The following is a 27502-nucleotide window of genomic DNA, read 5'->3' as shown; positions in this document are numbered from 1 at the left end:
CATTTTTGCACTTGGCAGCAGAGTGGTTGGTTATGAATTGAAGTGGCGACTGAGCCTCCAACCCGGTGGTCCTAGGGGAGTTCTGATGTCTGTGCTTTTTCACATTACCAGTGTGACATAGCTGGCCAAATGCATTTGTCTAACACAGCCCTGAAAGATGAGAGAAGTCATATATGGAAGGGGAACGTAACAAGTTTGTTTTGGTTGGTTTAAGAGCTGGAGGGATTATGAATGTGACTAATTGCCATGTAGAAGTCAAGCTGTTATTTGATTTTGACCAGATTATGATATATGTCAGCAGCGCACTGAGATATATGGACCACTGATGTCATGAACTGTAATATGCTAACTGCATCAACCCTTTGTGGTCAGAGCCAAGCAAAGGTTATTTACAGTAAATCCATCATGTAAGCTTAAATGTATGCATAACACTCATTTGCAGGCATAACAAAATATTCCAAGCCATAGATATAGGGGAAATTATATATACACTATATATACTAAAGTATGTGGACACCCAATAAAATTAGTGAGTTCAGCTATTTCAGCCACACTCATTGCTGACAGGTCTATAAAATCGAGCACCCAGCCATATAATCTCCGCAGACAAACATTGGTAGTAGAATGGCCTTCCTGAAGAGCTCAGTGACTTTCAACGCGGCACCGTCACAGCATACCACCTTTCCAACAAGTCAGTCCGTTACATTTCTGCCCTGCTAGAGCTGCGCCGGTCAACTATAAGTGCTGTTATTTGGAAGTGGAAACGTCTAGGAGCAACAACGGCTCAGCCACAAAAGATGTAGGCCACACAAGCTCACAGAACGGGACCGCCGAGTGCTGAATCGCATAGCGCATAAAAATTGTCTGTCCTCGGTTGCAACACTCACTACCTACCGAGTTCCAAACTGTCTCCGGAAGTAACGTCAGCACAATAACTGTTTTTCGGGAGCTTCATGAAATGGATTTCCATGGCCGAGCAGCCGCACGCAAGCCTAAGATCACCATGCACAATGCCAAGCGTTGGCTGGAGTGGTGTAAAGCTTGCCACCATTGGACTCTGGAGCAGTGGAAACACGTTCTCTGGAGTGATGAATCATGCTTCACCATTTGGCAATCCAATGGAGAAATCTGGGTTTGGCGGATGCCAGCAGAACGCTACCTGCCCGAATGCAAAGTTTGGTGGATGAGGAGACCCCTTAGTTCCAGTGAAGGGAAATCTTAACGCTACAGCAAGGATGAAATTATAGACAATTCTGTGCTTCCATCTTTGGGGCAACAGTTTGGGGAAGGCCCTTTCCTGTTTCAGCATGACAATGCCCCCGTGCACAAAGCGAGGTATATACAGAAATGGTTTGTTGAGATTGGTGTGGAAGAACTTGACTGGCCTGCACAGAGCCCTGATCTCAACCCCATCGAACACCTTTGGGATGAATTGGAATGCCGACTGCTAGCCAGGCCTAATCGCCAAACAACAGTGCCCAACCTCACTCATGCTCTTGTGGATGAATGGAAGCAAGTCCCCGCAGCGATGTTCCAACATCTAGTGGAAAGCCTTCCCTTCCCTGCAGTTACAGCAGCAAAGGGGGGGACCAACTCCATATTAATGCCCATGATTTTGGAATGAGATGTTCAACGAGCAGGTGTCCACCTACCTGTGGCCATGTAATGTATCTTGGCGACCTGTTGACATGATTTACTAACTGTACTTCACCTAGTTTGTTTTTGCAGGTCTGTTTTTACAGGGGTACTCTGTTGGTTCATTCATCAGATTTTGAAAACAATAACACACGCCTAGTGTCTCTCAGATCAGTCTCTCAGCATGGTCGTCTGCGCATATGCATATACATTAGCCCTGAAAGGTTGAAGGAAGGAATGCTAGCTTGCACAATGCGTGCTAGCACAAGCACAAGTTTTTCCAATGTCAATGGTGGACTTTTTAGCCCCTCGTTGTAAAGATGTTGCTTTAACCTTACCCACATTGCCATTTGTCTTGGGTAACTAATGTGTTCGTAGGTCAAGAAGTGGTGGGGTTTCCCCTCGGTGACGCCCCCTGTCTGTGCAGTAGCTAACAGTCGTGTGCTCTATGGCCCACCATGCACACATGCCAGGGCTAATATTAAAGGCTGTAAGAGAGGAGGTACTGTAAATGAATGTCATTGTTACTAATCCAAATGTAGGTACTGGTATTGAGGTAACCTTTAGGTGGCAAACCGTTAAGACAGATTGAGTTAATCTTTCCGAGATGAAGAGATCAAGACCGCAGCCTTTTATTTGGGGAAGTGGGCATGGTAAATAATCCGATCGCAATTGCTCCATCAGACAACAGGAAATCATTAGAGCCCTAACACATAGTTTCCCTATCATCTATCATAGGCTGTTTGCTTCATTCATTTTCTGCTAAGCATTGTATTTAGCTGTACCAAGGCCAGATCCCTCCGATTAGACCCCAGCAGACAGAGCTCTCCACCTCTGACAACACTAAACCCACGCGCCGCTTTGGGCCCCGGTCCAAAAACCACAGGATATGTCCAAATAACTCCTGATGATTTTAAACATAAGCAAATGAAATGTAGCTGCCATGTCCAAGCCACGTATTCAAATCACTCCACTGGGTTGTTTCCTTTGGCTGATGACGAACAGCTTAGGAAGTGCGTAGGGCATAACATATTGGTTTTCATGACAGAGGCCCGTGGACTTGTGAAGGTTATTTAACAGCTACAGTAGGGCCCTCTAGGGTTACAGTGGGAGCATCCTTGAGAAGGCGTTGAGGAGGCTTATCCGGCGTTTGCTGGTAAAAACTCCTGAAACGCAGCATGCATTTGCTTTGTGGATTTTCCCATTTTCCCGCGATCCCTCCCAGTTGTATAGTGAGTTGTAGTCTAATTCCTTTAGCGTTTGTCAGATCTGGCAGGTTTTAATTCATTCTTCCTCCTTTTAATCTTAGATTTATTCGTGAGATGAACTGCAGACCAGTAGATGTGGTGTTTTGAAAAGGTTGAATGTTGGAGACCAGCTGCCCTCTACCTCTCCATTGGCATTCCTGTCTGTTCAAAGGCCTCCTTGTCTGGCAGTGAAGTCAAATAGTTTTTTCCCCCTGTGTCTCTTTTGTGTGCTGTTAATTCATGGCCTTAAAGTCCAACAACAGTTACATCCGAACAAAAGCGAACCATGCCAGCCTGAATGAAACTTGCAATTTGAACGCAATCCCACTACCAAAGGGATAGTTCGGGATTTTGACAATGAGGCCCTTTATCTACTTCCCCATAGTTTGATAAACTCGTGGATAACTCGTGGATAATATTTGCATGCAGTTTGACGGAAGTTGCTAACTAAAGCCATTGCTAACTAAGGTTAGCTCAATGACTGGAAGTCTACACCTAGCTGTTCCTGTAGACCTCCAGTCATTGCTCTAACACTAGTTAGCACTAGCTCGTAAAATTACCTCTAACTTCCTTCATACTGGACACAGATACCTAAAAATTGGATCTACGACATCATCTGTCTCTTGTGAAGTATATAAAGGGCCTTGTTCTCTCCCGAGTGGCACAGCAGTTTCATCACAGTGCTTGAGGCATCACTACAGTCCCGGGTCCGATCCCAGGCTGTGTCACAGCCGGCCGTGACTGGGAGACCCATGAAGCGGCGCACAATTGACCCAGCGTCGTCTGGTTTAGGGGAGGGTTTGGCTGGCTGGAATTTCCTTGTCCCATTGTGCTCTAGCAACTCCTTGTGGCGGGCCGGGTGCCTGCAAGCTGACTTCGGTTGGCAGTTTCCTCCGACACATTGGTGCAGCTGGCTTCCGGGTTAGGCGAGCAGTGTGTCAAGAAGCAGTGCTGCTTGGCAGGGTCATGTTTCGGAGGATGCATGGCCCTCAACCTTCGCCTCTTCCGAGTCCGTAAGGGAGTTACATCGATGGGACAAGACTGTAACTAGCCCCTTGGAAAAAGGGGTAAAAGTAAAAACAATTATATGGACTTGGTCTTTTACCAAATAGGGCTATCTTCTGTATACCACCCCTACCTTGTCACAACACAACTGATTGGCTCTATTCGCATTAAGAAGGAAAGAAATTCCACAAATGAACTTTTAACAAGACACACCTGTTAATTGTAATGCATTCCAGGTGACTACCTCATGAAGCTGGTTGAGAGAATGACAAGAGTGTACAAAGTTATTAACAAGGTGGCTACTTTGAAGAATCTAAAATATATTCCGATTTTTTTTTAACACTTTTGGTTACTACATGACTCCATCTGTGTTATTTCATAGTTTTGATGTCTTCACTATTATTCTACAATGTAGAAAATTGTACAAATAAAGAAAAACCCTTGAGTAGGCATGTCCAAACCTTTGACTGGTACTGTAGATATACACACACACAAAAAAACCTCATTGCCAAAATGATCCCTTTAAAAAAAGAACAACCTTCCTTTAACTAGGAAAGTCAGTTAAGAACAAATTATTGTTTTCAATGACGGCCTAGTGGGTTAACTGCCTTGTCCAGGGGCAGAACAACAGATTTTTACCTTGTCAGCTTGGGGATTTGATCTTGCAACCTAGTCCAATGCTCTAACCGCTAGGCTACCTGGCACCCCAAGTTAATGAAAGAGGAGACAGGGTGACCCCTAATTAACCCTATTAGTCCCACGACTCCAGCAAAAATCAGCTTTTCATTTATATCTGACTTTAATTTATCTTCATATATTTCCTCACAGTGAAATGTTTTACCAAAACAATTTAACAAACAGTTGCATTCATTCGTTTTATTGACAAATGTGGATTAAAATGTCATGTCCGCCAAAGCAGAAACCTGATAAAAATGAATTTATGTCAATGCGGTAAGTACAGAAATTGTTGCTCTGTGGGAAAATAATATCCAACTAGTTAGTGACTGTGAGGAGTTTGGAATTTGTGAATTTGTGACAGCAACTATGTCAGATTATTACAGTATTATAGACACTATGTCATGGGATTTCCTATGAATTTCTATGTAGAAAAAACCCTTACCTTCAAATCAAATTTGTATTTGTCACATGTGCCGAATATAATAGGTGTAGACCTTACTATGAAGTGCTTACTTACAATGCTTACTTACCCAACAATGCAGAATTTTTTTTAAAGTAAGAACATATTTGCTAAAAAGAAAACAGAAACGAGGCTATATACAGGAGGTTACCGTCAATGTGCGGGCGTACAGGTTAGTCAAGGTAATTGAGGTAATATGTACATGTAGGTAGGGGTAACGTGACTATGCATAGATAGCGAACAGCGAGTAGCAGCAGCGTATAAAAGGGGGTCAATGCAAATAGTCTGGGTAGCCATTTGATTAACTGTTCAGCAGTCTTATGGCTTGGGGGTAGAAGCTGTTAAGGAACTATTTGGACCTTGACTTGGCTCTCCATGTACCGCTTGCCATGCGGTAGCAGAGAGAACAGTCTATGACTAGGGTGGCTGGAGTCTTTGATCCTTTTTAGGGCCTTCCTCTGACACCGCCTGGTATAGAGGTCCTGTAAGCAGGAAGCTTGGCCCCAGTGATATACTGGGTGGTACTCACTACCCTCTGTAGCGCCTTGTGGTCAGATGCCGAACAGTTACCATACCAAGTGGTGATGCAACTAGTCAGGATGCTCTCGATGGTGCAGCTGTAGAACATTTTGAGGATCTAAGGACCCATGCCAAATATTTTCAGTCTCCTGAGTGGGAATAGGTGTTGCCGTGCCCTCTTCACAACTGTTTTGGTCTGTTTGGACCATGATAGTTTGTTAGTAATAACGACTCTTGTGTAGCTTGTGAGCATCATTGAGCAAAACAAATAGTTTGTAACTCAAACTATTTCGGACTCCACAGACATATTTGTAAAAAAAGACCCGGCCCCGGGCCACTTCGGGATCCGCCCGTGTCTCACAAACACTGCTCTATGTATAAGAGGATTTAGAAGTCCTAAATCACGCTAGCGTTACAGTGGCACTCATTGGGTTAAAACCAACGCTCAGTTCCAAAGGCCTGACAGTGACAATGATTATGTGAATTAGCAATTAAGGAAAATGTAACCTAGTATCCTGCAGCACTGCTGTTTAACCTAATTCTCGACTGATATGGTTTAAACTGTATGTTTCAAATGCTCTGGGTAACGTTTTCGTTACATGGGAACACCAACATTACTGCTGCTCCTTATAATGTACAGCAGCCTACATTTACAGTATTGTTTTATCACTAGACATGCAAACTCATGAATATACTGCATGTACGCGCTTAAAAGGGTACAGCTAACTGAGGGTGTTCAAATAGATTCTGCTCCGGAACCTGTCATTGGGACTGGATTCCACTGGAGACACAGTTCAATTGTTGCCGTTTCACATCCATGATTTAAATAGAGGAACATATGTCAGTTGCTAAAAACAAAGGGAGATTTATGCACCCCTCCATTAAACCCACTTACTGCAAAGGAGTGGAAGAGGAAGCCTTTCTTCTGCTCAGTCTGGAGGGCTGTTCCACTTTTAAATGTGTGCCTCTCCCTCCCGAGAGCAATTTGGGAGAATAATGGTAAAGTCAGGTTAATGGTGGCTTTTCTGGCACAACCACAATGGCGTCTTTGTGGTGATCTGCTGTAAGAGGCACTGCGTAATTATTTAATCTCAGGGCTTAGTGACGTTCTGTGGTCCCAACAGTTGTTTGGAAAAATATTTTCATTCTCAACCCATTTTCTCTCTTTCAGACATTCCAGGAATGGTACAAGAAGAAACAGAATGGGACCGGGTTGTGAAAGACTGAACAGAGATGTTTTATTTGTGTGCAGAAAGTGAAAGGCAGGTCCTCTGATTGGTGTTATCCAGCATTGATAGCCTGCAACATAAAGTAATGCTTATTACATTGATGATTAACTTACAGTATTGCAGTGTGTTTACATTTATCTGTTCAATGTGGTCACTTCCCTCTGCACATGTCCTCTGAAGCTATTACAGCATGTAAACCATGGAAGGAGACAGTCGAGGGCATTTAAATCGTGTACAGCATGTGGTGCCCCCACTCCCCCTTAGTTTATTGGCTCTTTACCTAAAGCTCTTTTCCCATGGCCTCCACATCCCATGGTAACTAACTAATGGAACCAGAGTTTGTCATGCATCGACACCCATCTCTTCAACCATGAACAAGCTTATCCAAGCTAAATGACACATAGACAATGTGTCTGGATGTGTATGTTTTGTGTTCCATTGAAATGGATACACAATATTCTGCTTTTGTTTGACGACCAAAGCAATTTCACTCGTGGGGTTTAACGGTTGCCTCTCAGCAGTAGTAGAGAACATCTTTTCATGAACGTTGGCCTCCCCTCTTTTCACTGTGACGTTTTCTCATATCATGACATCAGAGCATCATGAGCCCCCCCCAAAAAATCATTAGCGCCTTTAAAACTATGAGTCATGTTTAACAAGTCAACAACTCTACAAGGGCTCCTTGTGAACTGGTCTGTGAACTGTCACCTTTGGGTACACTGAGAGGATCGGGGAACCTCTGCATTGGATCTCTGTGGTTAGCATAGGCTCCCTCTGGCTTGCTGTCTACTGTTCTAGACATGCTGTCTTTTCACAAGGACTCTCCCCAGGACCAGTTGAAATGAGCAGAGGAAGGGGTGTGTGATGAACTGCTGATTTGTCTAGACGTGACATTTTTGTGGAGAGCTGGGAACCTGATAGGGCCGTTGTTAATCTTTATTGGTTCCCTGTGGACGGCAGAGGTGCAGGGAGAGGCCTATCCCATTATTTCAAAGAACTAATCTCCCTCGCCTTTTGGACCAGTCATATAGTCATATTTTTATTTGGTTATGATTTTTCCAGATTTCAATAATAAGAGGAGGTTTTTCTCTCAGTAGCTAGGTTTTCATCCAATTGGTGACAGATTTCCATACAAATATTCTAAAATCAAACGTTGTTTTTTCCTTGAAAGAAAAACTGGGCATGATGAAGTAGTGCACATAAAAATAACTTTTGCGATTAAATTTCCATGTACCAAATAAAAATTACAAGTAAATTAGTTTCATCACATTTTCATCTCTACAGATCCTTATGTCACAAAACATGTTTTGTTACATAATGAATGTGCCCACTCTGGTCTTTGCACGTGCGATCTAGCCAAAAGCTCTCAGATACACTGTGGGTAGTTTATCTCCATGATGAGAATCCTATATTAAACAAAAGAGCAAGATTATTTGTCAAATGGCAGCCAAGCATTGATCGTCGTGTCACCAGAATAAGACCCTCGATATTTATTGGAAAGCAGCATCAAGCTCGACACCGTGCACTTTCACCGCCCTTTGAAATTCATCATCATTTATTTCATCTGTAGCCTAATGAACTGCACGCTTTGCCTGAGTCGTAGTGGGAGGACCACACAGCATATCGTGTGACTCCAAGTTTACTTCGATATGATGGTTATGATATGAATATTTGCTCATAAAGGCGTTTCCGCCACCATTGCTCGGATAACACATTTTACAGACTCAAAAAGATCCCACCTTGTCTAATGTATTTTGTTTTGTCGACATTTAAAACGTTTCCCGGCGATTTAGCTGTTTCCATTAGGACTGTTGTGACATTTTTTTATCCAACGTGTACTTTACTCACGTGAAAAGGTTGGATGGAAACCTGGTTAATGACAGTAAATCCCACCCTATGCTTGAACAACTGCAACCGAAAATCCTTTATGTGCAAAAGGAAATTGGCAGAGAGCAAAATCAATTGACTGTTATTGCAAAGTATTTGTTTCCCCTCAAAATTATGATTTAAAAATAAATAATAATAATACGTTTCGTAGTATGAGCATTATAGCTCTATGCGATTTATGCCCTTTAGTGCTTGTGGTAGTGCAAGTTCTGTTGATAATGAACATTTTATCATTTTCTACCTAAAATAGCATCATTCAATTATCACCTGGCTGTGGCACAGACCCTGTTGTACTATTGGCTATTGAAAGTAGTGCCCCCTATTGGCTCTCCATCACCACTACCGGCAACAACCTGTCCCATGCGATCTTCAATACAAATGCCAGCCAACCATCTCAACGCTGCTTTTAGATACTGGCTTTACGAATCTCATCAGCAGGAAGAGAACAAGCGTGTTCTATTTCAGCACTAGAGCCGCTGCATTCCATTCAATAGCATGGCTCCAGACTTACCACATCACAAAGCAGACCTTTTGAACACTGCAAGGTTGTCAACCTAAACATGTCCAATGAGAGTGACCCCTGGGTTCTGTCTCTATCTTGCATAAGGCTAAAACAGGCAGTGTTCTTACTGTTCTGGCACAGCACACTGTAGCCTTTTCCATTTAACCCTGTGGTTTCCCCTGCCTGGTCTAGTGTATTGGGAACTCTCCACTACCCTTACAGTACATTTCACATTTGTGCCGGCCACTAGTGTGTGTTTACAAGGGGAATTGGAGAAGCATGGAATCCAGGAGATTGGCTCAGGAAGAGGGGGTTAAGGAGGGTATTTTCAGCACTGGAATTCCATAGGTTATTCCTGGATCTATATCGCAGGACACGGATCGTCTTAAGATGGTAACCCACCTGCCGATAAGGCCTCAGATCCAGTGTACTTAACCGACTCAAAAGGTCATGTGAACTTAGCATCAAGCCAAGGAAATTAGATCCTTTTTGAAGTTTTGAGTTAGTGTGGATGGTTATTAAAAAAAGCCAGGTTAAAGTGCTCAATTTACTCTTCACATACAAAAAAAAGTTTGGGTTATTGGTGTTGTATGAGGAGGTGATGCTGAAACTATCATTGTGCGGAAAACAATCTTTGCATCTGTTGTGGAGTTCAACACAGACATACACTACATGGCCAAATGTATGTGAACACCCCTTCAAAATAGTGACCTCACAAGCTCACAGAACAGGGCCGAGTGCTGATTTTTTTCTTGTCTGTCCTCGGTTGCTGTACTCACTACCAAGGTCCAAACTGCCTCTGGAAGCAATGTCAGCACAATAACTGTTCGTCGATAGCTTCATGAAATTATCTTCCATGGCCGAGCAGCCGCGCACAAGCATAAGATCACCATGCGCAATGCCAAGCGTCAGCTGGAGTGGTGTAAATCTCACTGCCATTGGATTCTGGAGCAGTGGAAACGCGTTCTCTGGAGTGATGAATCACACTTCACCATTTGGAAGTCCGACGGACAAATCTGGGTTTGGTGGATGCCAGGAGAACGCTACCTGTCCGAATGCATAGTACCACTGTAAAGTTTGGTGGAGAAGGAATAATGGTTTGGGGCTGTTTTTCATGGTTCGGGCTAGGCCCCTTAGTTACATTGAATGGAAATCTTAACGTTACAGCATAGAATGACTTTATAGACGCTTCTGTGCTTCCAACTTTGTGGTAACAGTTTGGAGAAGGCCCATTCCTGTTTCCCCGTGCCCCTGTGCACAAACTGAGGTCCATACAGAAATATCAAGACCGGTGGAAAGCCTTCCTAGAAGAGTGGAGGCTGTTAGAGCAGCAAAGGAGGGACCAACTCCATATTAATGCCATGATTTTGTAACGAGATGTTCCACATACTTTTAACCACGTAGTGTAACTATCGCTCAAACTTAAGCTCAGTGTTGGGTAGATGCCTGCCCTCTGAATTATTATCAGTGGTGAGGGAGGGGGACACGCCCAAGAGTTTGCATGTGTAGCAGGCAACATTAGACCTCCATTTCCGACTGTCACCAGCTCAGGTCCTTACATAAGAAGGACAACAGGTGTCAGTGGTACTTGGACAGCATTTTGTCCGACTGAGGAGGAGCTCGGCGTTTGGCATGCTCAATATAAATGCGTCAAAACAACTTCCTATTTTATGTATGTCTGTATACATGCTGAGTGTGTTGACTTTGCCCCTTAGAGTGTAAAGCTTTGGCTTCATGGCCCTTCCATTGTACAACTGGAGTCTTGTGGGCGCCATCACATGAGCTATTTTTGCAACGCCATGCCTCCCAACGTGCCTTTGGACCAAGGTTGTCTATAGATGTCCCAGAGCGGCCTGCTGGCCTAGCCAACAGGATGTGATGGTGAGCCCAGAATGCTGTTGGAATCTGAGTCCATGCTTGCTTCCCCGTGCTTACGTGCAAGGGGTTTAGGCTTTCGCTTCTGGAGCTGCTCACCCCCACAAGAATTATTGGAGCACCCCAAAATGTTTGCTCCGCCCATCAGTGACTCAGCCTGCGCTGGGTGGGCGTGTTTTGGCGAGCACCCCGTCTCTTAGCGCTGTACATGAGCTTGCAACCCAATGCTTCGTTTCTGGCTTTTTTTTATTGAATTCTACATTTTTTGGCTGCATATTGAAGGCTGGCCAGCACTTCCACACATAGCTCAGCACAGTTTCTCTAGTTTCTAGTTTCATAAGCTGCCAATATCCCTTTCCAGGACATTCAGAGCTGCAAATACACAGTCAGCACAGATCTAGAATGACTGTGCAATATGTGAAGATGTTGGCTTGGTACGAGTAGGCCCAGCCTGGGTAAAGTGATATTGCTGAAGTGGGTGTGGAGTGCAACTAACTGCTGGTTGTTTTTCAACCAGGGCCTCCTGGGTCGAGGGGAAAGAGAGGTCACAATGGGGATCCAGGTAGGTTTACTGTACTGTACCTGCCCTCCACTCTGCATTAGACTGTAGGCCTGTAATGGAACAGATGAAGAAACATCATAAACCTAATACATTCAATGGAATCAGTCATCTCCTGTTATATGGCAACTCTGACAATGACCTTATTTGAGAAAGCAATTCAATACGTGTGTGGGTGTTTTTTTTTAAGGAATTTAGTTGTTTTTTTAGGAATTGAGTTTAGTGGGGGGGGGGTTTCCAAATTTAGTTTAGTGGGGGTTTTTTAAAATTAAGTTTAGTGTTTTGATTCTGTATATTGTGATGAAGTAAAACGTATCTGAAAGGTACACATTCATCGCCCATTCTGGTTGGAACCAGACATCTCCTTTGGGTTTGACCCACTCAGGTTTGACATTTGCTTGTACTATAGTCTTTACTATAGGGTCGAGTCCAAAATAGCACCTTCCCAGTCATCAGAATCTTAGGAAAAATGCTAGAAATTGCTAGAAAAACAGAAAAGGAAAAATAATGCAACCCTCAAAGGGAAGGTTTTGTCATCCCTGATTGCATCATCTGTTTTTCCTGGATGTTATTGCTCATGTCAGAATGATCACAGGTCTGTAGGAGTGGCCTGACAGTCTCCCTCTGTCCGTTTAGAGAGTAATTCCTTTCAGGGCTGTTTCTCTAATGTCTATGACAGCTTCTTGCAGTATAATAAGGATGTATTAAGAGTGACCTTCAGACTCTGTCCTCCTTCATTACGGTGGGGCTCCATGGGGTTCTAGGTGTCCTGAGCCCACAGGTTTTTTACTCCTCCTCACTGAGCAGACTACTTGTCCAGCTACAGACCATTTAACAGAGAAACCATCATGTGCTTGCTTCCATTCCCATTTTTCACGTTGTTTTTAATGCGAACAGTCTGGAAAACCCGTATGATCCATTTTTTCTCTCTCCAGTTGCACTGCTTGGCTTGATTGTTAATGGGAACATTCCCCCCGGAACAAATTGTCCTGACAGCCGTTTTTTTTACTCACAGTCCTAAACTAGGACCAGACAAAATAAGCCATTGAGAAGCTAATGCCGGTGATTTGATGTGACGTTAAGGGAAGTGATTTGTCATCAGTCATTTTCCTCACTGTCCTGTGATTGATGGGATGCCATCTTGTGTGACCCTACCTTGTTTGACCCGGTCTTGATTTTGGCGGTAATTGATTCTGTCTGGCGACTGAGGTCTTTCTGATGATCCCTCTAAAAGGTCAGAGGAAGGCGTGGTCATAATGTAAGAAATATAGCTGCTCCTACGCTTTGACTACTACTGCCTTTGTGCCTGCCTTGTGTTTCTGATGAGAGTTTTAAAGTTTTATGTGACCCATCGGGGTTGTCCTTTAAAGAACTTCAACTCTCAGTTGTTCTACTTATAGAAAGCATTGATTCCATTAGTATTTCATCACTTCTGGTATTGTGATTTGTAATACCGCTCATGGAGTCCAACGTAGGAATGAAATAAAATGCTAATTCGGGGAATCATTTTTGAAGAACCAGTTCCCAGGATTCAGTAAGCATGCTGAGAAGAGATACGCCATTGAAAGTGCTTCTTGTTCCAGGAGAAGACTTCATCTGGTTCCTGGAAGACTGCCTGTAATGTCACGTCGGTGTGGATGTCTCTCCACAATGGAAAAAGTAAATGCAATAAGTAGTGCATTCATCTCAGCTGGGTGTGGAGGAAGCTTTTGAGGAGCGACACCGGTTTGGCGTTGGGCTCAGTCTCATGCTACAGGCGGTGTAGTGTCATCTGGCATCTCCCTGGCCCAAGTTTCCCTCTCTCCATCCCTGTTCTCATCAATCCAGAAATTGCTAGGCAGACTATTTCCAACACTACCAGGGAGGGGAAATGTCTCAAGGCCAGGAAGGATTGTCTCATTGGAGGGCTGAGGGAGAGTCCGGCTCCCAAAATGAGTACTTTTATGCACCAAATTTCTTGATGTGACGCACAAAAATATGACCTGCCAATATGCTCAGCGTATCAACAAGTTGTCTCAAGAGTGCTGATCTAGGATCAGTTTGACCTCTTAGGTCATAATAAACTAGATTTTTACGGACTGATCCTAGATCAGCACTCCCACTCCGAGATGCTTTGCGAATACGGGCCCAGTAGTCCCTTCTGTGTCTCTGAAGGTGGTTAGGGACAAAGACAAAGAGCATGAGTGAGGCAGAAGCTGTCCCGCTGGGCACAGACGTCAATTCAACGGCTATTCCACCTTGGTTCAGTGTAATTTCATTGAAATGATGTGGAAACAATGTTGATTCAACCAGTGTGTGCCCGGGTGGGGTGGGTCATGATGGTTTGGAAGAACTCCCCTTATCACTGGACTAATAAAGTCTTCTATACTTTCACAGAGCCGATTTGTGCTTTGTCGATGGAAGTGGTGAAAAACCTCTTCTCCTAACTAAACTGAGATGTTTTGAGTCATGATTTTTACTGTTCTATAACTCAAATGCAGGAAGGTTGTCGAGGTGACTCATTGTACCGGTACAGAACAAATCCAAAGCAGACCACCACCGTAAACTGAACTGAAGAACACTTGAAAAACTTTCCATCTCACATTGTCCTAACTGAATTTCTGTCATGACCTGATCAATGTTTTTCTATACTGAATGACTAATTAAATCTTTCTCTCTCTCTCTTTTGCAGGACCTCCTGTAAGTAGAGCTGATACCCTTGTGTGACCATGCAGAGAGTGGTAAAGTGACTGTGTTTTTGTGTTTGGGAGTGTTTTTTTTGTGTGTGCAATGGGTATATGTAAGTCCTTAAAGGTACAGTGATCTCTCTGTTTGATAGCACCTAATCTTGCCCAAATGCACCCTTTTGGTGCTGCTGTGTGGTGTGTTTGCAAGAGACCTTGTAAAGAGTGGCGACATGATGGTTTTTGAAGGCATATCATTGAGCATATCAAGGCAATTCGTTAAACGTGGTCATTATAGTCGCTGTTACTTGCCTTGTTTGCGGGGGTGGGAAAACTGTGGATATTCGTCAGTGAGTCAGTTACCCTTATTCAAATGTACATTTTAAGTGAGTCTCCATTTAGTGCTACAGCACATTAATTACAGCTGCCATCAGCTGCTAAGCATTTTAGTGGTTCAGCTCAGGGAAATATCAAGTGGTCTTGACATTATGAATAGTACATTTACACAGGGGTGTGAATGTTATTATGCCTTCAACTTAAAGTCACTCCTTGGAAAATATGAATCATAGGACCACTGAGGAGTGTTTAAAGGTACTCGCAAAGTCAGGAGACCAGGCGTGTTTCCCACTCAATCGTGTCTCTATTTGACAAGTAAGAAGCTTTCGGATGTCTGAGAGCACGTCTTCCCTGTCTCCCTTGTATCCTGCCAATACCCAGGGACCCTTAGCCATGTCAGCTTTAGCCTAGCGTCTCTCGGCTTACCTGCTGGTCTTAGCCCAGGTCCTGTGGGAGGGCAGGATGTATGGAACATCTTGGGCATGGGGCTAAAATTGGGCGTAGCTGCGACAGCTGCATCCTGGTGCTGAGAGGGGGAGGAAGGTCGATGCCCAGCTTTGGGCCATAGCAGTGATTGATTGGTCAGCAGCAACCAAGCAGGGATGGATAGCCAGACCAGGGCCAGGGATAGCCAGAGACAGAAAGGCAGGCCTGGGAGGAGTGGGCTCTGTGGGTTTCCCGGAAAAACACTCACACCTGGGCGGCTGCTTTGCACACTTGATGAAAAGTTAATGGCTGATTTCCAGTCAAGTCAAGAGTAATGACTTAATTATGAAATTGTTAGCTATTACACGAGGATGAAGTTGATAGCTATTTCTTCTGATAAAAATAGATGCGCGTTTCACAGGGTAGGTATTCCTGTCACTTCTGCTTTCATTAAGTCAACAAAGGAAGGACACTTTCCAAATGATCTAGTGGAGGTTTGAGTTGTGGTTGGAATCCTTTTGGAAGTTAAGTGCCATTATGTACTGTGGTATAAAACCTCTCCGCTTGAAATGCATTAGCTATTCATACTAGAAGCACTCAGCTATACAGTAGAGACACAATAGCGCTACCACACAGGTCTCCATGAACCTGCAAGTGAACTTTCAAATAAGGAATAGCACTGGAAATAATTGATCAAATTACGTTTTAAATCACTGCTTATATATGAAAAGGGTATTTTAAGACAGAAATAAATCACCAACACATTTTCTTCATCCAGGTCAAGGTTTAATTGAGAATCTCTCTCACTGTGACTAAATGCCAGTGTTTGTTTTCAGTAGTAAGAGGGAGCAATATGGCGCTTCCCCCTGTGTTTGATGAATCGCCTCAGCTTTTCTTAACACGCTGGTCCAGACGATCTGTATAAATACTCTTAGCCTCTATTTACATTGGGATATTAAGCTAACGCAATTACCCCATGTGATTGCAACTGTAAAATGACATGAAATTGGTGCTTTCCTGTTCCCCCCGAAACCGAGGGCTTTGGTCCTTTTAAAAATATAATACTCCATTATTCATCATAGGTCACATCACAGGCGCTTGGCCTCGTGCATTTAACACACTCTAAAACAATCAGCGTTGATGGGAAACTCCTTCAGACTCAAATGAAACTGAACAGCATGAGAGCTCTCCATCGCTCCACCGTTCTTAAGCTCAGATTCAGCGCTGCTCAACACACGCAGTTGACACGCTATAAGTGTACATTTGTCTGAGAAGGACATATTGTTGAAAATGAATTCCAGAAACGAATTTGGTCTCCCCTTTTTGTGGCCTTTTTTGTCTGCCTTTTGGTTAAATTACAATCAGCTCAGATCTACAGTAAAACAAACCACTCTCCCACACCTCCACCCTTACTACTAAAGGTACAGGCGGGCCCCAGGGGCCACGGAAACCCCAAGGGGGGGACCTCTCATTCGTCTACCAGCACTCGGCCCAAATGGGAGCCACATGTGCCTGGCGTAATTCCAATGAGGGGTTCCTTTCGGAGTTAGGGCCCCTGACCCCTGCAAACAGCCCCCAGAGGCCCTGTAGCAGGCAGGCAAGTAGTCAGGCACCCATGTGCAGTATGTTCTCACTCAGCACCTGGCCTTGCACCTCACCTCAGCACTGCCCCAGACCTCCAGGGCCATGCAAGGTGCTCCACAGAAGCACTGATCATTATGCTTCCTAACAGCAGCAGCTTGATTCACTCCCCTGTGCTTGAACATCTATAAAATCTAGCTTCACTTAAGTAGATCAAATAGAATTATGATATGAGATGGGGGAGTGTGTTAACATCTCTTCCCTTTAGGATTGTTGATGGGCTGTTGATGCAAGATTCATGACTTCCCGGCCAATAGTCGCCCACGCGCTTAGTATAGGGAGAGGACACAACCATTACTCTCGTTGGCTTTTCAGGGGAGATTAGAGTCAGAATGTCAGTCTGTAAGCCATATAACTCCTCCATAGACATAACATACTCCTCTGTGGACAAACAATGGCCAGTGACTTTGGGAAATGTCAAGGGTTCCTCTTCCCGTTTAACCAGTCGTTACCACGGTGTCTTTTACTGATACAGCACGGATAAAAGAGACGTTGATTTCTGTTCCCTGAGCTCACCGAAAACAAAACACTCAGTGTTGGAGGAAAGGTTCCTTTCTCCTTGAACATGGCAATATTGAACACTGTATCGGACATCCTCATGGCTTTGTTGGTTTGTGAAAGGCGCTTAGTTAGCCACCAGCTGCATAAATAGCTTTACGTAGATGAATCCATGGCATGCCTTCTCACAAGACCTATCTTTGCATGTATTTACAAATTGATTGAAACAAATGGATGTCATTGGATGTTCTTTAATGTGGATGAGAATCTACCGTATACTGCAGATAATTCATAACTTAAACAGCTGTGGTATATGATTGATCCTCGACTTAAAGAAGCATGCTATCGTCTCTTTCATGTCAATGAGGTCTATCAGACCAAATGAAATTATGCCATGTTTTGTTTGTTTTTTCTTTTTGTTGTGGAATGCGGCCTTTGTTTTCTTTTGTGTCTGCCTGTTATAACTGAACCTGACAGAATACAATGAGCACAGAAAACGACTTTTTGACATACAGTATTGGATACATACCAAATACTCTGCAATGAGACAGTTCAATAATGACATAATACTGTCGATAACGCTCCAAAAGCCATTTTATTCTGGCCTGGCTCAGTGTGATGTGAACTCTCTTTGTAATAATGTCACGTTCACTTTTTATGTTGTACCCATTTCTCTCACCCCTTTTCAGGGTCCGCCCGGACGATCAGGCTTTCCGGTAACTGTCTTTTAACTTCTGTCGGTCTGTGTGTTTTGAGATCTCGCTGATCTCTCTACTGAGAAGTTGTTTTTGTCCCACAAAAAAATGTTCCTAATCAACGAATGATCATTGGGGAAAAAAATGCATAGTTGGACAATCAACCAATGAGTGAAAATGTGATTATGACAGCTTCTCAGCTAAGATACCTCAGAGATATCTCCTTAACAGAGAGACTGAGTGCATTATCTGCATACTTTATACATTCCTCTTGTGTGATTGTAATGCCTTTCTAGACAAACGGTGCAGCCATTCAATAAGATGTACAGCAGTCTTTACTAATACATTTTGATTGGACATATCATTTGCATTGAAAAGGTCATGCCCCTTTTAATGAAAGAGTCCATTAGGAACCCAATTTTATGAGAATGAGAGACCTCCACCTAGCGTCCCAGACACAAGTGCAATGGTTTTGTTATCACCTCAGGCCCTCTTTTGCCTAGCTCTTTGCTTTACTGTGTCTCTGTCAGCTTCCTGGTTACCCAGCTCTAACATGACTAACTCCCAACCAGTCAAATCCACATGGTCTCCATCATAGCATGGCAACAGGAGGCCGTCTTAGAGCTGACCTTTGACCCCAGCTGCCAGTTCTAACCTGTGAACCCCCCTCAGTCCTGTCAGGCTCACTGGTGAAACAGGCCCATAAAACAGTTTGAAGCGCAAGAGAAGGCTCACAGGGTGAGCTTTTTCAAGGGAGATTAGCTGACAGGTTTTTGTCAAAGTACGGACATGATAAGTTCCAGGATTTTTGATTGATGACACTGTCAAAGAACTGGACATTTTATCACAAGTGCTCTCCTCTCTTCTTGGAAAGGATGTGGTTTTGGAGGGGGAACCTGTCTGCATATAAATCAGTAATGCCTCCCCTTTTTCCATAGAGTGTGGTATATCAGATGTGAGTTTTGAACAAAAGAGCAAAACCACCTCGCGTGATGTTGGAACTCTATACGGTCCTGTCACGCTAACACTTCACTATTGTCTACTCTCTACTTCAAGCCTGCTATATATTCATTTCACAATTTCTCCATGCAGCTTCCACTAACTCATCCCCATTGATTCATTATTCTACAATGACAACCGGCACGTAATTATCACATTACGCCACAAACTCTTAAGACGAGTGTTGACTATCATAATACTTTTAAGCCCTATACATCCTCCTTCAGTCATGCCTCATCTAAAGTAATCCGCTGGTCTGAGTGTGTGTATACTGAAGCAGCAGCCGTGCAAGCGGTGGTGAGTGGAGCCGGTCCGTGGAGTGAGAGTGTGCTGGGCTCGAGCCTATAGTCCAGCTGAGTCTCATTACTCCTGTTAATACACTTGTAAATCCTCCTGCAGGGGTGTGTGTGTGTGTGTGTCCGTGCGTAAGTGCACGGACATGCATCCATGCATGTTTGTTAAGTGGGGGGAGGGGGGGGGGGGGTCAGCAGTGTGGTCAGGGACCAGTGAATTTAAGATTGCCGCAGTCCCAGCAACTCTAAATCCCAGGCTGAGAGTGACAGGTGGGAGGGGGTCAGAGGGGACAGGGGGTGGGTAGGGGGGTGGAAGTGGTCGCCTAAACTCTTGTCTTTTTTAGGGCAACGGACTTCAACAATAGAAGGAAAACACAGTGGGGAATAGAGTGGGGAGTGATCCGATTTCTGTCTGAGATCTCTCGGAATGCTGCCTAGTACAATAACAGACTTGGCTCTGCGCGGGATAAAGTTTAGAGAGCCAGCTGTTCATGTGATGCTCGGGAATCAACAGTTTGAGCGAAAGCTGCATTAAGTGACCTAGGAAATGACTCGTTCCGCTCCTTATAAAGGCATAATACTGAATATAGGGAAATGTTGAGCAGGTATGATATTGCAAGGCCTTGTCTTGAATCAGAACCTTGGAGAGGGCATATAGAGCCCTGCCTTACGCCATGAAATCTCGAGAGACCTGATAATGATGTTCCAGCATGGGGGTCATTGTTTTTAATCACAGCGAGATTTGAAATAGCTGCCGTTCTACATAGCTGTAGCGGTTTGTTTTATTAACAATATTTTCTTTTTTTTTGTTATGGGGCAACTATTTCTCTTTATTTTCGTAAAAATAGCCGTCACCTGTGGGACTCGCTAAAAGATAGTTAGCTTTATATTGATGACCACCCATGTTGGGTTAGTACTTAGGTCCATACTATATTGAGGGGGGGGGGGGTGTGGAGAGAGAGTGGAAGTCCAACCCAGGCCTCTCCACCCAACATCCCTCACAGATTCAGGTATCCAGCACATGTTGTTTTCGCTGTGCGTTGTAACGACTTATGGGGGCCTGGCCCCAAGCTGGTCAGCTGGCAAACCTCATCTCTGACAAGCATCTGATGTTTAAGTGATTAAGGGAAAGTATACACAGTATATGTAGTGAGTTCTGACATAATGTTTCCCTTTCATGAACCATTTCTTTCAAATCCTCTCTGATGAGGCTTGTCTTCTGACCACCGTTGGTTCACTGCTTCACTGACTTATTCCAATGTCTGGCATACAGTAGCTAACCATGAGGAAACCTACAGGTTTGAGCATGCCTGAATCAAAATAGCTCAACCTACCAGAATGTTTGTAAATAGTTCCAAAGCTATACAGTGGCTTAACTTTACCACAGTTGATCTCTAAGGCCTGACTGTCTGCCATCAATTTAAACGCACACATGGTCTGTGTTTGCTGAGAAGAGCATAATAGGACATTCTGATGGCATGATAGGATGAAAGCTATAGCTCACGATTGGCAAAGTTAACCTGCAGGCTGTGATTGTCGTAGTTCTAGAAGATATCATCCTTGTTTACCTCTTTCCTCTTGACTTTGCGTTGCTTATTAGGGTGACAAAGGAACAATGGGAATTCCTGGAAGAATGGTGAGTGACATGAAAATGTGCAACCGAGTAATGTGTAGAAACAGTCAAAGGGACATAGACCAAATAGAGAAAAGACTGAAGAGAAAGGGCACCAAAGGTCAGGCTATAACCAGATAAAGATTCTTCTGAAATGTTCTGACATTTCTGACATTCTTTATTAATCAATATGTTGTTTTGTATATGCATGTGTAATTATTATAAGGTTTAAAATTGCCCATTGCAGATTGCAACCTTTGGTGCCCGTTCATCAATTATTAAAACTGACGTATCGCAGAGTATCAAGATATATGAGGATTGGGTTGGGTACATTTTGACATAGCTAAAGATGTGTAGTTGTACTGTAACTTGACATGTTTGCATAATGCCGAGAATTCAACTTCACAAACAAGGCTCTTTTGTGCGGTCATGGGATTCATAACCGCTCGTATCACCTAATATTTGCACTTATAGTGTGTGGACATGGCCTGCATTTAAAAGCGTCACGTCATGCTTATGACTGCTTCGAAAGTCATTTAACAAACATTGTATCATGTTAATGGAGCTGATCTTGTTAGCTGCGTACAAACATGCCAAATCACTGAAATGTCATACTCAAATATCTCAAAAGTCACAGATCAGAAAATGCTCTATTGTTGTGTAATGCATCATCCAATATTCCATTACTCCCCCTCCCCTCCCCACACTCTCTCAAACTTGTAGCTTTCAATTCATTCATTCATTTATTAGAACATAATGATGTTGCTATAAAAGCCAATCATTTTCGTATCAATTTTTTTTTTGTATTAGAAACACAGTTTCCCCATAATTCATATCTGTTACGTTTTTTTGGCTTGATACATATTCGCATGTTTTTATTATTCTGCGTGTAAACTATATTTTGAGGTTTTTGGAATGTGAAATTGCCAAGAGACATTCACACATTTTTTTTATTTTAAAGATGAGGAAAACAGTTTGCACTGACAAGTGAAGGCTGTCCCCCATTTTGCGTGCAGACTTTTTGTTTTCTCATTTATTTTGATTGGTTTATTTTAGCCCATTTCAAGGCAATCTTAAACCGCGACATATGGATAACGGTACCTCGGCTCTCTCTGTTTTGCTGAGTCGTCGTACCGGAGGTGAATTTTCACAAATACGCCTCCTGTTTGTGGCCTGAAAATTCTGGCTTTAAAAACACTCCCTCTCCAACGTGGGTCTTTCTGCAGCATCGCTCCAGCTGTGAAGCCCATGCAGAGCACTTAATATTTCACACAGTGTAGAGGAGTTAAGCTACTATGTGGTCCTCAAGTACCTCCTCAAAGGAAGTCCTATTTTTCTGTCTTATCCCACGCTCCCAGCTCACTGCCTCTCCCTTTCCTTCAGTCACTACTACTTCTGTGAGAAAAGTACGTCTCGACACCAGACAGCTCCCCGTGGCCCTAGACTTCAGCCCAGCCAAGCCCAGCCTCCTCTCCTCTCCCCACCCCTCCCTTCCCCTCCCCGCCCCTCCCCTTGACCACTTCTGAGGCTGATGCATGCCCCGTGTCTCTCTGTGCCTGTCTAACCCCGGTTCCTCTCCCTCTCTGTCTCTCTCCTCCTTCACACTTTGCATGCGACTGTGTCTGCTGTGACTGACCAGGGGATAAAAGGATACGCAGGGGAGAAGGTAAGTGTATAGGGACGTCAGTAGGAACAGCCAACCTCCAAAGCCTGCAGGAGAGAAGGCAGGGAGAGAGGCTTCAACAGGCTTAGTGGTGATGGTGGTGGTTAGAAGCACACACTTGTTCACTGTACAGTAGAGTATAGAGGTAATAGTTGATTTATTTCAAGGGCCCTGGGTGTTAGGGTCACATTCTGAAAACCATTTCCCACCCTGGTTGGATTACCTGTGTTTTTTCACTCAATGAAACAGAGTAGCAAATAATTGTCACATAAGAGTCTCAGAGTTCTAATTTAACCTTTCTGATCTCCCCATCCCGGATCCGGGTTCGTGAATACAGACTCAAGCTCATTACCATAACGCAACGTTAACTATTCATGAAAATCGCAAATGAAATGAAATAAATATGCTAGCTCTCAAGCTTAGCCTTTTGTTAACAACACTGTCATCTCAGATTTTCAAAATATGCTTCTCAACCATTGCAAAACAAGCATTTGTGTAACAGTATTGATGGCTAACGTAGCATTTAGCATTAACATTCAGCTGGCAACATTTACACAAAAAAACAGAAAAGCATTCAAAAAAATCATTTACCTTTGAAGAACTTCAGATGTTTTCAATGAGGAGACTCTCAGATAGCAAATGTTCAGTTTTTCCTGAAAGATTATTTGTTTAGGACAAATCGCTCCGTTTTCTGCGTCACGTTTAGCTATGAAAAAAACCCTGTATCCAGGATTGTGTAAATCTATCAGCAAGCTCATTAGCATAACACAACGTTAACTATTTATGAAAATCGCAAATGAAATGAAATAAATATGCCATCTCTCAAGCTTAGCCTTTTGTAAACAACACTGTCATCTCAGATTTTCAAAATATGCTTCTCAACCATAGGAAAACAATAATTTGTGTAAAAGTAGCTAGCTAGAGTTAGCATTTCGCGTTAGCATTTAGCGTTAGCATTAGCGTTAGCATCCAGCACGCAACATTAACAAAAACATAAAAGCCTTCAAATAAAATCATTTACCTTTGAAGAACTTCTGATGTTTTCAATGAGGATACTCTCAGTTAGATAGCAGATGCTCAGTTTTTCCAAAAAGATTCCTTGTGTATTAGAAATAGCTCTGTTTTATACATCACATTTGGCCACCAAAAAAAATCCATAAATTCAGTCCTCAAAACGCAAACTTTTTTCCAAATTAACTCCATAATATCGACTGAAAACATGGCAAACGTTGTTTAGAATCAATCATCAAGGTGTTTTTCACATATCTCTTCATTGATACATCGTTCTTGGACACATGCTTTCTCCCCTGAATCAAATGGTAAAGTGGAAGCAGCTGGCAATTGCGCACCGAATTCGACGCAGGACACCAGGCGGACACTTGGGAAATGTAGTCTCTTATGGTCAATCTTCCAATGATATGCCTACAAATACGTCACAATGCTGCTAAGACCTTGGGCGAACGACAGAAAGTGTAGGCTCATTCGTTGCGCAATCACAGCCATATAAGGAGAGAATGGAAAACAGAGCTTCAGAAATTCTGCTAATTCCTGGGTGATGCATCATCTTGGTTTCGCCTGTAGAATGAGTTCTGGGGCACTTACAGACAAAATCTTTGCAGATTCTGAAACTTCAGAGTGTTTTCTTTCCAAAACTGTCAAGAATATGCATAGTCGAGCATCTTTTCGTGACAAAATATCGCGCTTAAAACGGGAACGTTTTTTATCCAAAAATGAAATAGCGCCCCTAGAGCTCTAAGAGGTTAGAGCAATTGCCCCTGAAAGGCCATTTTCAAAATGAGAAGTAGATTGTCTGGCATCGATATCAGAGTCAGAAACATTTTATTCTAGTGTCAAAATTGTGTGTAAATAGCATAATTCTGGTCATAAAGGAATTATCGTCCCAAACAGAGATTTGCGAGGTGATAGGGGGGGAAAAGAAGGTTATGGAACAGTTTTCCTTGGGTTGGGTTTATTTAAATATTGTCTAGATGCGCCCAGCTAGATGGTCAATTTGGTTTCACATTCTATAAATAACCCTACGGGGCTAGTTAGGGACTATCAGTAAAATACACAATGTACATGTCATGTACTGTCATGTTGTGTCTTGTCTCTGTCCTTTCCTTTCACCCTGTCTCCCTCTGCTGGTCGTCTTAGGTTACCTTTTCTCCCCCGCTTCCCCCCAGCTGTTCCTTGTCTCCTCCTAACTACCCATTCACCCCGTTTCCCACCTGTTCCCTTTTTCCCTCTGATTAGGTCCCTATATCTCTCTCTGTTTTTGTTCCTGTCCTTGTCGGATTCTTGTTTGTTGTGTTTCATGCCTGAACCAGACTGTCGTCATGTTTGCTGTAACCTTGTCTTGTCCTGTCGGAATCTGCCGGTCCGTCTGAGCCTACCTATGTTTGGTAATTAAAGAAGCTCTGTTTAAGTTAATTCGCTTTTGGGTCCTCATTCACGCACCGTAACAGAAGAATCCGACCAAGAATGGACCCAGCGACTTCGGATCCTCTCCACTCAGCCGTCGGGATCCAGGGAGCGATGCTAGGCAGACACGAGCAGGAAGTGTCTGCTGCTCGACATGCCGTTGAGACCCTGGCCACCCAAGTCTCCAACCTCACAGAACAGGTTCACCATCTCCGCCTCGATCCACCGGCCACTTCCAGGGCTTTCGAATCTCCGGAGCCCAGAATCAATAACCCGCCGTGTTACTCTGGGGAGCCCACTGAATGCCGCTCGTTCCTCACCCAGTGTGATATTGTGTTTTCTCTCCAGCCCAACACTTACTCCAGGAGCACTGCTCGTGTCGCCTACGTCATATCTCTCCTTATTGGACGGGCTCGTGAGTGGGGCACGGCAATCTGGGAGGCAAGGGCTGAGTGTACTAACCAGTATCAGGACTTTAAGGAGGAGATGATACGGGTTTTTGATCGATCTGTTTTTGGGGAGGAGGCTTCCAGGGCCCTGTCTTCCCTATGTCAAGGCAATCGATCCATAACAGACTACTCTATTGAGTTTCGCACTCTTGCTGTCTCCAGTGGCTGGAACGAGCCGGCCTTGCTCGCTCGTCTTCTGGAGGGTCTCCGCGTAGAGGTAAAGGATGAGATTCTCTCCCGGGAGGTTCCTTCCAGCGTGGATTCCTTGATTGAACTCGCTATTCGCATTGAGCGACGGGTTGATCTTCGTCACCGAGCTTGTGGAAAGGAGCTTGCGCTCTCCGTCGCCCCCCTCTCCGCATCACTACCATCTTCCTCTGCCGGCTCGGGTGCTGAGCCCATGCAGCTGGGAGGTATCCGCATCTCGACTAAGGAGAGGGAACGGAGAATCACCAACCGCCTCTGTCTCTATTGCGGTTCCGCTGGTCATTTTGTCACTTCATGTCCAGTAAAAGGCCAGAGCTCGTCAGTAAGCGGAGGGCTACTGGTGAGCGCTACTACTCCTGTCTCTCCTTCAAGATCCTGCACTACCTTGTCGGTCCATCTACGCTGGACCGGTTCGTCAGCTTCCTGCAGTGCCTTAATAGACTCTGGGGCGGAGGGCTGTTTTATGGACGAGACCTGGGCTCGGGAACATGACATTCCTCTCAGACAGTTAAAGGAGCCCACGGCCTTGTTCGCCCTGGATGGTAGTCCTCTCCCCAGGATTCAGCGTGAGACGCTACCTTTAACCCTCACTGTTTCTGGTAATCATAGCGAAACCATTTCTTTTTTGATTTTTCGTTCACCTTTTACACCTGTTGTTTTGGGCCATCCCTGGCTAGTTTGTCATAATCCTTCCATTAATTGGTCTAGTAATTCTATCCTCTCCTGGAACGTCTCTTGTCATGTGAAATGTTTAATGTCTGCTATCCCTCCTGTTTCCTCTGTCTCTTCTTCACAGGAGGAGCCTGGTGATTTGACAGGGGTGCCGGAGGAATATCACGATCTGCGCACGGTGTTCAGTCGGTCCAGGGCCACCTCTCTTCCTCCACACCGGTCGTATGATTGTAGTATTGATCTCCTTCCGGGAACCACTCCCCCCCGGGGTAGACTATACTCTCTGTCGGCTCCCGAACGTAAGGCTCTCGAGGATTATTTGTCTGTAGCTCTTGACGCCGGTACCATAGTCCCCTCCTCCTCTCCCGCCGGAGCGGGGTTTTTTTTTGTCAAGAAGAAGGACGGGTCTCTGCGCCCCTGCATAGATTATCGAGGGCTGAATGACATAACAGTTAAGAATCGTTATCCGCTTCCTCTTATGTCCTCAGCCTTCGAGATCCTGCAGGGAGCCAGGTTTTTCACTAAGTTGGACCTTCGTAACGCTTACCATCTCGTGCGCATCAGGGAGGGGGACGAGTGGAAGACGGCGTTTAACACTCCGTTAGGGCACTTTGAATACCGGGTTCTTCCTTTCGGCCTCGCTAACGCTCCAGCTGTCTTTCAGGCATTAGTCAATGATGTCCTGAGAGACATGCTGAACATCTTTGTTTTCGTTTACCTTGACGATATCCTGATTTTTTCACCGTCACTCCAGATTCATCTTCAGCACGTTCGACGTGTCCTCCAGCGCCTTTTAGAGAATTGTCTTTTTGTGAAGGCTGAGAAGTGCACTTTTCATGCCTCCTCCGTCACATTTCTCGGTTCTGTTATTTCCGCTGAAGGCATTAAGATGGATCCCGCTAAGGTCCAAGCTGTCATTGATTGGCCCGCCCCTAAGTCACGCGTCGAGCTGCAGCGCTTTCTCGGCTTCGCGAACTTCTATCGTCGTTTCATCCGTAATTTCGGTCAGGTGGCAGCTCCACTCACAGCCCTTACTTCTGTCAAGACGTGCTTTAAGTGGTCCGTTTCCGCCCAGGGAGCTTTTGATCTCCTCAAGAATCGTTTTACATCCGCTCCTATCCTTGTTACACCTGACGTCTCTAGACAGTTCGTTGTCGAGGTTGACGCGTCAGAGGTGGGCGTGGGAGCCATTCTTTCTCAGCGCTCCCTCTCTGACGACAAGGTCCACCCATGCGCGTATTTTTCTCATCGCCTGTCCCCGTCGGAACGTAACTATGATGTGGGAAACCGCGAACTGCTCGCCATCCGGTTAGCCCTAGGCGAATGGCGAC

The 27502-nt window shown here is 44.3% G+C and overlaps 1 protein-coding gene across 32 annotated transcripts in view; it reads left to right on the top strand.

Annotated features, from left to right (window-relative positions):
* LOC110502408 (collagen alpha-1(XIII) chain) overlaps positions 1–27502 on the top strand; it is a 124396-nt gene that overhangs the window by 42386 nt on the left and 54508 nt on the right. For 16 of the 32 annotated variants that reach the window (XM_036959734.1, XM_036959721.1, XM_036959727.1 and 13 more), the window contains exons 3-7: positions 11555–11599; positions 14268–14275; positions 17850–17876; positions 20748–20783; positions 22399–22425. In XM_036959734.1, the coding sequence (XP_036815629.1) occupies positions 11555–11599; positions 14268–14275; positions 17850–17876; positions 20748–20783; positions 22399–22425 (143 nt within the window). The remainder of the gene's footprint in view (positions 1–11554; positions 11600–14267; positions 14276–17849; positions 17877–20747; positions 20784–22398; positions 22426–27502) is intronic. The other 16 variants (XM_021580427.2, XM_036959728.1, XM_036959738.1 and 13 more) reach the window with 11 other exon arrangements.

The sequence above is a fragment of the Oncorhynchus mykiss genome, chromosome 23 (genome assembly GCF_013265735.2).
Source record: "Oncorhynchus mykiss isolate Arlee chromosome 23, USDA_OmykA_1.1, whole genome shotgun sequence".
Classification (NCBI taxonomy): Eukaryota; Metazoa; Chordata; class Actinopteri; order Salmoniformes; family Salmonidae; genus Oncorhynchus; species Oncorhynchus mykiss.
The sequence above is the reverse complement of the archived record's forward strand: the minus strand, read 5'-3'. Positions and strand labels throughout refer to the sequence as shown.